Source organism: Populus euphratica, unplaced genomic scaffold, assembly GCF_000495115.2.
Source record: "Populus euphratica unplaced genomic scaffold, PopEup_1.0 scaffold2013.1, whole genome shotgun sequence".
NCBI lineage: Eukaryota > Viridiplantae > Streptophyta > Magnoliopsida > Malpighiales > Salicaceae > Populus > Populus euphratica.
Window position 1 is genome coordinate 19,207 of NW_011501872.1, and position 11,314 is coordinate 30,520.

Genomic DNA, 11,314 nt, shown 5'->3' on the forward strand with positions numbered 1-11,314 from the left:
TTTTATCATTCAACATTGGATCCGAGAAAGTCAATTGAGAATTGAGCTCTATAGTTTGTTTTGATTTGCTTTTTATGGGTTTAGCGGATTAAGTTTGTTTTTTATATTCTTTTCTTAATTGATTTTTTTTAATCTTATCCTTCTCCAGACTGATTGGGAATTGCATTTGGTAATTTATTTTTATTTATTTTATATCAAATTATTTCGGTTTGATGACCTGAGTTGCGGATGACAAATGAACTGGAGTTGCTTTTTCAGGTCCTTTTATGATAGATTTGTTGTTTAATTTTATCACTCAATATTATATTAATCAAAAATTTAATTTTTTAATTTATTTTAATTTATTTTTTATGAGATCATTATAGTTTGATAACTTAAGTTATAAATTTGATATATTAACCCAACTTAGTCCATTGTGTTATTATTTTAATATTAAAAAAATATTTTAAAACTTTTATAGTTAAATTATGTATTTCAAGCTTGTTCAGATTGTTTTTTGATTTGTAAATTTAATTAGTTTATATTAAATTAATTTTTATATAGTTTAAATATTTTTATTAAAACAATATTAATAACATTTAAATATTGTTTTAGGTTAAAAAAGTCAATCCTACCTGCAGTAATAATACAATTAAATAATAGTGTAAAGTATAATCCCAAATCTGCCAAAATGTTTTACCTCTTCGAAGGGTCTCTGCCACCTGACAAGTCAGCTCACCGTACCGAAGACAGGCACTATCCGGTAATCGGTGAGCCCAGCCTTTTTGGAATTCCAGCTTTTTATAGGTGTGAACCGCACCCCCCATCCTAGCCCATAAAAAATCCCAACTGCCCCACTTGTACTTGCCGCCTTGCCTAGTTGTTGCCACGTCAATTTATTAGGCTAAAATCCCATTCGGCTTGAGCCCAACTGGCTTGAGCTCCTTCTTCTTGTTTTTTTAGCCATAATGTAGAAATGATAAAAGCAAGTGGCTCGCTACATGGTTGGTGACCAAACTCCATCCACAGTCAAACTTGAAAAAGGAGCTCAGGTTTCTGATTTTTTCCTCGTTTAGTGTTGCATTTTAAAAAATAAAGGATGATATTTATTTTTTTATATAAAAATATTTTTTATATTTTTTAATTTTTTTGATATGATAATATTAACAATAATTTTTAAAAATAAAAATTATTATTTATATATATTTTCTAATAAAAATTATTTTAAAAAATTTATTTTCAAACACAATCACAGTACTATTAAAGATGGTGATGCTTACCAACCCCCTACCGATTCTAACCTTTTTTTTAATATTATTTTAAGCTTATTTTGAAAATTGAGTCGTTGTAGGTGTCAATTACCATATTGTTCTTGTTGAGTGCACACATGTTATTTATATATAGTATTTGTACGGTTGGCACGTGGACTTTCCTAATTTGTGTGCATCTTTTATTGGGCTACATAGAATTCTCATTGATCTAACGAGGGGATGAGAAAATAAAGAAAACGGTCCTGATTTCTGTATTGCGTGTGACTCAAACACAATTTTCAACCGTTATCTAAAGAATAATAATAAAAAAAAACTCAGAGGAATAAAGAAATTGTATAATGAAAATATTATCTTATAGTCTATAATTTTTTTAATATTAACATATTAAAACAATCTAAAAATATAAACAAAACTAAACTATAATAAATAACTTTAATTAAAAAAAAAACTCCTTACAACCACCAAAATAAACGGGGCAATGTCTATCGATCATCATCATCTACGGTGGTACCATTTGCCCATCTATCACCTAGAGAAAGCTTCGCTGATGAACGAGGACCACCAGCAATAAACCTCCATGCTGATGCAGTAACGCGTCATGCTGCGCGTGGGATTAACCAGCCATTCACATCATTATCAGTTACCTGAATCTAAAGAGCGAAGCTCATGACTCAAAGTCACTGAGCCGGCTACCGGCTAAGTTTGGTGAGTAACTAGTCATCCCGGTTATTTCAATCAATAAACAAAACAAATCATCATCGGCAACCAGCCAAGGCGGGTCTGACTATGGTGTTTTTTTAATATATTTTCAAAGACAGTATTTCTCGAAGAATAACGCTAAATATTAAAAAACAATAAAAGAAATTTAAAAATATACTCGACCCTTGAATTAGTGAAATTCATAATTGAATATCCCCTTAGAATCACGATCAAATAACCTATTATTTTCTTTGATTTTTTTATTTAATATTCAGTCAATTAAATTGTATGATATATAATTAGATTCTACCAAACTATCAGTTTTTATGCAATTCAGTCCATAATCTAAGATGTTTAAGATTTCATATTGAATTTGGAACAAAAAATCTGGTAAAAAAAAGCATCATATAGTTTTTCAAATGTAATTAAAGAAAACTGCCACACAGTTTTCAACACCTTGAAAAATATATTACTTTATTTTTTTTTATGACGATGAAAAACAAAAAAAAAATATCTCCCACCAACCCAGCCCCCAAATTCTGACATCCAACGGCTATGTTCTGCCCTTTAAGTAATTAGCACCACAAGATACAGATTCCTCCGTAGATTGAAAAGAATCCAAACCACCTCATCCGGTAACCAGTTGGTAGGGTAGTTAGTCTATAAATACAGAGTAACTAAAGCCGTTTTATTGTACCACCGCCTAAGAAATCTTCAGGTCTGGTTAGAAACACAGACACAGGCCGACAAAGTCTTGAGGTTTTCTTTAGATCTGTACGGGTTACTCTAGTCTAAGGTATTATCTCGTTGCTCTTTCTCTTCTATATTTAGCCTTCATGCTCTCTCTTTATGGCTTTTGTTTATCAACTCTAGAAAAATGAATGTTAATGCTGGTTTTCAAATTGAAAATAGTGGTCTCTAGTTTTGGAGCGAACTTGGTTCAGACAGTTTCAGATCTGGGTACTTGCTGGTCTTTTAATCTATTAGTTTAATCAGTTTGGTTTACTCTGCTCTCTTCTTGTCGCGTGGCTTTAAAGATTTCGTTTTGAATGTCAGTGGGTGCGGTACATGATGTCTGGAAGATTAAATTTGGCATGTGTTTTACTTGCAACATTGCAGTAGAGAGCAGTAGATCTGGTTTTTATTTACAATTTGATAGTTCTTTTAGGGTTAAAAGTGTTTAGAAATATATCCAGCGGAGTCGAAAAATGTTTTTATATCATTGGAATGGACCATTTATGGTCGCAATCATAATCGTCTCAGTGTGAGTAGCTTAGATCTGGTGTTTCTTATCCATTTCTATCGTACAATTGGATTAACAAGTTATGCCAAGAAAAAGCTAACTTTGCACTTCTACAAGTAATTGAGGCACGTTTGGGGTCTCTACGTTTGATTAATGGTAGAAAAGAAACTGTTGTAAACTGTGCGATGCACCCCTGAATTTCACTCTGTGCGTGAAGCTAATATTTTTGTTTGCCGTTCGGTACTTTCACTATAGCTTGTTAATACCTGAGTTTTACTGTCGGTAGATCTATTGTTGGGTTGTCGATTTTTCTTAACTTCTTTTTTTGACAAGCGTGATTCTATAGGAATCTATCTCATTCCAGTGCTAAAGGAATCTAATTTCTTCTTTGTTCCTTTTTTATTGCTCTCTTTCAAGAGTATAGACTTTTGAGATTTTGTCATTTCTTGTACTTGGATTATGCCCTCTTGTAACTTGTTATGTAAAGTACGAAGGATCTATATCAATCTTGAGGATATTTTTGGCTCTTTCTTCCCCGTATTCCTACGCGTAGATGGAATGTTGCCTGCCATAGTAATTAAGCACACAGTTGCCACATGTCACTATATTAAGAGGTCTTTTGTGAATTTTGTGATCTGCAGCTTGAGAAAATGGAAACCTTTCTATTCACATCCGAGTCAGTGAACGAGGGCCACCCCGACAAACTATGCGACCAGATCTCTGACGCGGTGCTCGATGCCTGCCTTGAGCAGGACCCAGACAGCAAGGTTGCTTGCGAGACATGTACAAAGACCAACATGGTCATGGTCTTTGGAGAGATCACCACCAAGGGCAAGATAGACTACGAAAAGATTGTTCGTGACACATGCCGTAACATTGGATTTGTTTCTGATGATGTTGGTCTTGATGCTGACAAGTGCAAAGTCTTGGTTAACATTGAGCAGCAGAGCCCTGATATTGCCCAGGGTGTCCACGGTCACTTTACCAAGCGGCCAGAGGAGATTGGTGCTGGTGACCAGGGCCATATGTTTGGTTATGCCACCGATGAGACCCCTGAGTATATGCCTTTGAGCCATGTACTTGCCACCAAGCTCGGGGCTCGCCTCACTGAAGTTAGGAAGAATGGCACCTGCCCTTGGCTAAGACCTGATGGCAAGACTCAGGTTACTGTTGAATACTACAATGACAACGGTGCAATGGTCCCTGTCCGTGTCCACACTGTTCTCATCTCCACTCAACATGATGAGACTGTCACAAATGATGAAATTGCTGCTGATCTAAAGGAGCATGTCATTAAGCCTGTCATCCCTGAGAAGTACCTTGATGAGAAAACTATCTTCCACCTAAACCCATCTGGCCGTTTTGTTATTGGTGGCCCTCATGGTGATGCAGGTCTCACTGGTCGCAAGATCATTATTGACACCTACGGTGGCTGGGGAGCCCATGGTGGTGGTGCTTTCTCAGGGAAGGACCCAACTAAGGTGGATAGAAGTGGTGCATACATTGTTAGGCAGGCTGCCAAGAGCATCGTAGCAAATGGTCTTGCTCGGAGGTGCATTGTGCAGGTCTCCTATGCTATTGGTGTACCCGAGCCTTTGTCTGTCTTTGTGGATTCCTATGGCACTGGAAAAATTCCTGACAAGGAGATCCTTAAGATTGTGAAGGAGAACTTTGACTTTAGGCCTGGAATGATGACCATCAACCTGGATCTCAAGAGGGGTGGCAATAGGTTCTTGAAGACAGCCGCATACGGACATTTTGGAAGGGATGACCCAGACTTCACCTGGGAGGTTGTCAAGCCTCTCAAATGGGAGAAGCCCCAAGCTTGAGTGATTTATCATATCCCTTTCGTTTGATGCCTGTTTTATTGGTCCTTGATGAATAATTTGACTTGTTTTCAAGCTGTTGGTCTATAATCAATAGCTATCTGCCATGGTCTACACTTCGATACCTTCCCTATTCATCCTCCTTTCTTTTACTATTTGGGTCTTTTTTTTTCCGTCTTTTTTTTTTCCCAGTGTCGGCGGTGTGAAAAAGTGTCATAATTTTGGTTGAAATGACGGCAATGGAAGTAACAAATGCCTGTTGAGCTTGCACGAGGTAGCTGTAGACAGCAGCAAAAATGTAGTCATATGTTCTTGGACGAAACAAACTGTTGTACTCTCTGTTTTCAATCAAGACAGCTCATTACTGCATTGCAATTTGATTCGCATGGCTTTCCTTTCAGTTTTCAGCATGATATAACAGGCTGATGTGAAGTTTCTCTTTCTGTGATGACACGTAATGTATATCAGCTAGATCATGTCATCAGCTCTTTATGGGGAAGCCTTATTGAAGGAATGCCCGTAAAGTTCCTAAACTGACGTCTACGATTATGAACACAATGAAAGTTATGATCGATGCCCGTACCTATCCTGATTCATATTACAAGGAGATCAGTGATGAATTTCATGATCTCCTTGGAGTCCTCAACCATCAAACAACTGAAACTCGCATTGTGTAAAAGACAATGGCACTGGGTATACGTTTGCATTATTCATCCTTGAACTCAAATTTTAAATTATTATCCATACTTGATCTGAAACTCATGACCTGATTGAGTTTCAAGTATTCGGGTATTCATAACCCGACTCCAACCCTCTGCACAAAATCAATAAAAAACAACAAATTTCTTATCATACCATATCCTGCTTCAGTTGTTGGATGTCTGAGTTTAATATGTGCAGAATATCTGTCACTTAATTTGTTGTAATGTCTCTTCAACGGTGCTCGTTAAGCTGCGTGACATTGCTGAGGCTTATCTTGGCAGCCCCGTGAAGAATGCAGTGGTCACTGTCCCTGCTTCAAAGATTCACAAAGGATGCCTGTTTGAATGTCGTATATTATCAATGAGCCCACTGCCGCTACCATTGCTTATGGTTTGGGCAAGGTAAAAAGACGTGTCTTCCTACCATTTTTAAATTTATTTCAACATTGAATTTTTAAAAATTAGGATTAATTTTTATAATTTATTTTAATTTATTTTTTTATAAAGTTATTATAGATTTATTTTTAGGTTGCATATTTGACAATTAACTAGCCGATTTAATATATTATAATCTCGATATTAAAAAAATATTTTTTTCATATAGTTTTATATTAATATTTTTTAAAAAATATAATTTAATATGGATCTTATTTTAAGTTTATAATTAAATTAAAAAATATTATCAATTTTTTTATCCATCTATTGCTAATGATTTGGTATTTAATGAATCATGTGATTAATGTATTTAGGAATATGGTAAAAATAGTTTTTTTTTTTTTTAAATTTAAATTTTTTTTGCTATGTTTTTATATTTTTAGATTATTTTGATATGATGATATGAAAAATAATTTTTTTTAAAAAAAAAATAATTTTAAAATATATCTAATAAAAAAAACACTTTAAACCACAACCTCTACCAATCCAAAAAAAAACACATGCTCATCACACCTTTCTACTTGCTAGCAAAAGGCCAATCAACTGAGATGCAATCATAAAATTTTTGGACCCCTGTCTATCATTTTTATCATTTTGAAATGTAATCGGTGGAGAAAACTTCTGTGCTTTAAGCTTTACGAAAAATGTTGTCTTCGATCTGAACAGATCCGAGCAGTCTATGTTTTTCAGTTTCCAAAAGAAGAAAAAAACTGCACTTTGAAAATATAAACAAGAAGATAGTCGAAGTTAAAGGAATGCATGGACACCATTCATCGTCGTTTCACAAAACGAGATCGTCTCTCTTTTACCCATTACAAGATGGGAAATCATAATTTTGGATCCTTTAATGAGAAAGTATTCAAACTACTAATAGATATGAATACCCTTCTTGTCTCGAGCTCTCTTGGCATTACAGGGGATAGGTGCATGCACCGAAGGCTGCAAAAGACATGAGATTCATCCTTATATTGGTTAGTTGTTGCTCAATGACAAGGACAAATTAAATATCGTTATTTGAAAAATACCCAGGTACAAGAATCTCAACAGGTGACTTACATGGGTCCTGAGTAACAACAATTCCAGTACCATTGAAATGGCAATCCCATGGGTGCTTTCCTGCAGCCTTGAAGAAGAGATTCATAGCGTAGGAGGCATGTCCGAAGGCAGTGTCTGGACGAAAGCAGCTACCACCTGGTTGAATTTGCCCACAGTCCACTCCATTTTGCCCACAGCTATATTCTATGTTGCGCAAAAGCTCAAAATTATATGCCGATGGTTTAGCAATGCACCACCTGCCCTGAACATCATCTGCCTACAGATTAAGTATAAAGCATTTTATTGATTTATTAGGACTTTTGAGAGGGGAAATAAATAAATAAAGGGGTGGTGTAATGCTATGGCCCAATCACATATACACTGCATGCCCTTTACCCTGATCTGGTCTTGGTTTCCTCCATGGCCATAGGATTGTGACTCTGCATGGTGGGAGACATACAATTTTAAGTAATACGTTAAACTTGAAATTAAAAGAAAACATATAACATGAGATGCAAAACCTGCTGACCTGTAGAAACAGCAAGACAAAGAAGCAGAGCAAAGGCCAGAGGAAGGCAGGCCGAGGGATACTTCGCAATCTCCATCTTAGTTAGATTGTTAGAGTAGCCAAGAAGTTTTGAGAGTGAATGAGTTGGTGGGCTTTGATGGGGAGAGTGTGTTTTATACCTGTAAGATTAGAAAACGCGATACAGATGATTAAAATGTCAGTAAGGCCATCGTGACAGGAGTGCCATGTTCCAAAGGGATTGCCTAGCTAGCAAGGAAAAGAGGGGGAAAAGGAGCAGATAAAACAGCTTTGAAAAAGTCCAAAAGGGTACTGATAAAAGCAGAATCAATGCACTGTGCTCTGGTGGAAAGGAAGTGCTGTTGGGTGACTTGGGTCTCGTAACTGAACAGAAATGGTCAAGCGTCTGTAAACAGGCTGTGGTTTATGCGTTGTCATTCATGCGGCTTTTCAATTCTGAGTTTGGACAGTGTCTCGTTCCTAAGGTCTCCACTCTCACGCACCACCCTTTCTGTCTTTGTTTTGGGTTCAATCCTCTCATTTGCCCCAAAAATTACTCAATGTCTCCAGCATTCATGCTCATGATCTCTCACATTTATGCAAAGACTTACAATTAATTTTCATGAATTTATTTCAAGTAAGCATGTAAATACGATCAAGACCCATGGTTTATATTCCTAATTGTGATTCCTTAACCCACAGTTCATTGTTCTTCGTTTCCTTCTGTTTTCTGGCAATGATAAATATTGCTAGGGGTCCAAAGGGAACCTCCACTGATGCATACAGACATCAAATGTTGTAATAAGGAAGGAAAGAATGTCTAACTATCCAGTGGATCGATGAAATGTTTTGCTCACGTATTCATTCTTTTGCAAGCTGTCTTTTTTCAACTTTTCTTGCTGAATAATTTCTTGAATTGTGTGAAACACGTTTATTATTTAACAAATTTATGGTTTATTATTTTTATTTTTTAGTAAATTGCTTAGAGTTATTTATAAAATGAATGATTTTCAATATTTATTAAATAAACATCTTTGATTTTCAAATAACTTTATATGGATATTCATGATTATAATTAAAATACCTTTAGTCTTTGAACCATACAGAATTGTTTTTAATGGATTTAAGTAAATATTTATTAGGAACATAAATTGAATTACTTTTAAAATTTATATGCACTTCACTCTTTAAAATAGTAACTACTGGAACATTTTCACTTAATATGATAAAATTATGAACCTTTTTTATTTTAAATATATTTTTCACTTATATGAGATGTGAATTAAATTAACATTATTACATACATGAATAAAAATAATTAAATAGTATTTTTAAATAAATATTTTTTTTAAATATTATTAGTATTCTTCCAAAAGAGTTACAAATTAATGTAAGACAACAACTTATTAAAATTGAACTAAGGCTTCGATTCAATAGTTTATTAAATTTTTATGTAATTTAATTATTTTTGGATTTTAGTACTCTATTTATTTTATTGGCCCTCTTTTAAGCTTTTTAAAAATTTTAGTGGTTAAAATAAAGTATGTATTTGTCAGTTTGTTTCTGCATTTCATAAATATTTTTGAAAAATTTAAAATTTATTTATTTTTTATTTACTTTAAATTTTATTAATTTTTAGTGTTTTGAAATCATTTTAACATGCTGATATCAAAAATAAATTTTTAAAAATAAAAATAAAATATTATTGACATATATTTTGGTACAAAAAATTATTTAAAAAATATTTGTAACCACATTGTCAGACAAGATATTTTAGGAACTAAAATTTTTATTTTTGAGAATTTTAGCATCTTTTTTTTTCTAATTAGAGGTAAGTCTGAATTTTCTTAATATAATATATTGTAATTATTTATATATAATTATAGATTACCGTAAATAATATAATTTAATATTATTTAAGAAGTTATTTCAAGAGCTTTTTATACCATATTGGAAAAACATTTTTTTATTTTTAAGTTGAAGTATTTAAATATAATAAGCTTTGAATACCACATTAGAAAAACAAAATCTTTTTTAAGAGTTTATATAGTAAATTATGATCTAGACTTATAACCAACTAGAAAAAATAATAGGCTTATACATATAAGGTGTTGGACTGAGCAAGAAAAAACATAAGCTAAAACCATGGTTTTTAAAGCTTTTCTAGTATTTGATATAATAAATTATTACCTGGGCTAATAACCAACTAGAAATGATAATAGGCTCACGTGTATAACATTAGACTAAGCAAAATAAACCATAAAATGAAATTATGATTTTTGAAGTACTTGCAATTTATTTTTCTAATAGTTATATTTTTCCCAACAATTATTTTTCCTAACAACTATATTTTAAAAGGGTCACTGCACTCTTTTAATTCTCCATTTAATTTCTTTGTTACAAATCTTAGACCTATATATATCACCTATATTTTTTTGAAGAGGAATATATAATTTATTTTAGGTTGTCGTACTTTTTTATTTTAATTTGCCTTCCCTCAATTCTACTGGAGAAACCTGTTAAATCCGCAATAGCTTTCGATAGAGACAAAATTATTAAGAATAATATTGTAACAGGCCTCCATTGTTTCTTAACCAGCAAGAAGGGTGGCCTCTATCCAATTCCGTGTGCAATGTATGGCACCACACACTGTGTATCGAGCCACCAGAAAACAATATATGAAAAATACAAAAGAAATATTAAAAAAAAAATCCTAAAATCATGTGCTAAAGAACACCCATTATTCCTTAAAATATCACCTGGGGTTCTTTATTACATGGTCATTCGGTGGTTGCTCGAATCCTTTTGGAGTCGGCATAGATGTTGATTCGGATTTGGACCCCCCAGAAGCAGACCATTCGAATGAACAAGCTGTAAAGCTCCAGCTTTTTTCATTGCCCTTTTTCAAGCTTAATTTAGTGCTGATAATTGCTGCAGCCCATGAAGAATAAGAACCTGCTCGGCATGGATTTGATGGAATTTTGAAAAATTGAGAGATTTCTTAATTTATTTGAGGGATTAAAAATATCTATATGTTTTCCTTAAATATATAAATCTTTATATTTCTACACAATTTACTCGTTTGTTAGTTTACGTACATAAATTGTCACATCTTCACCTTCTATTTTATTTTTGGATCTTAATGTTAAGAATATTTTAGAATAAGCTTTGATATATAGTGATTAAATTCGTTCTTGGTTAGATCCTAAGCAGGTTATCTATATCTAGGTGGCGCGCATGTTCACGATTAATTATATTTTTTATCCCTTTAGAAGTTCACCCCTTTAATTCTTATGATGAATTATTAAATTATATATCCACATTATAATATACATTAATTTAGCACAATGAACAGGTTCATAGCGGTCTACTAGTCTAGCTATTGGATTCAATAACTAGTAATATGCAAGCATGCAATCGTAATCCAGAGTCTCATGAGGAAGCTCAAAACCCGCTCGTTGTAACAAAACATTTTTGTACAGATTTTAGAGAAAAAATATCTTTTATAATAATCCATTTTCAAGAAATAATTTTGTTATAATATTCTTGAAAATTAAGTGGTTTAGACAATATGAAGGAAGTCATATTTATAGTATAAA

The 11,314-nt window shown here is 33.4% G+C and overlaps 2 protein-coding genes and 1 long non-coding RNA gene across 4 annotated transcripts; 1 reads left to right on the forward strand and 2 right to left on the reverse strand.

Moving 5' to 3' along the window:
- Nucleotides 1-2,622: 2,622 nt before the first annotated feature.
- On the forward strand, nt 2,623-5,140 carry LOC105118552 (S-adenosylmethionine synthase 1). 2 transcript variants are annotated; one of them, XM_011016527.1, is made up of 2 exons: nt 2,623-2,745; nt 3,831-5,140. In XM_011016527.1, exon 2 carries the CDS (start codon nt 3,843-3,845, stop codon nt 5,019-5,021), a length of 1,179 nt encoding a protein of 392 aa, XP_011014829.1. In that variant the 5' UTR covers nt 2,623-2,745; nt 3,831-3,842; the 3' UTR covers nt 5,022-5,140. The 2 variants fall into 2 exon arrangements, with proteins under 2 accessions (XP_011014829.1, XP_011014828.1); XM_011016526.1 differs by having other exon boundaries at nt 3,834-5,140.
- Nucleotides 5,141-5,205: 65 nt separating this feature from the next.
- Nucleotides 5,206-5,892, reverse strand: LOC105118553 (uncharacterized). The gene is made up of 2 exons (XR_840973.1): nt 5,640-5,892; nt 5,206-5,581 (listed from the first exon to the last, which is right to left on the reverse strand). It is a non-coding gene; the product is annotated as an uncharacterized LOC105118553 (long non-coding RNA).
- Nucleotides 5,893-7,062: 1,170 nt separating this feature from the next.
- LOC105118554 (major pollen allergen Ole e 10-like) lies at nt 7,063-7,948 on the reverse strand. The gene is made up of 3 exons (XM_011016528.1): nt 7,719-7,948; nt 7,586-7,629; nt 7,063-7,466 (listed from the first exon to the last, which is right to left on the reverse strand). Exons 1-3 carry the CDS (start codon nt 7,792-7,794, stop codon nt 7,155-7,157), a joined length of 432 nt encoding a protein of 143 aa, XP_011014830.1. The 5' UTR covers nt 7,795-7,948; the 3' UTR covers nt 7,063-7,154.
- Between the last annotated feature and the right edge of the window lie 3,366 nt (nt 7,949-11,314).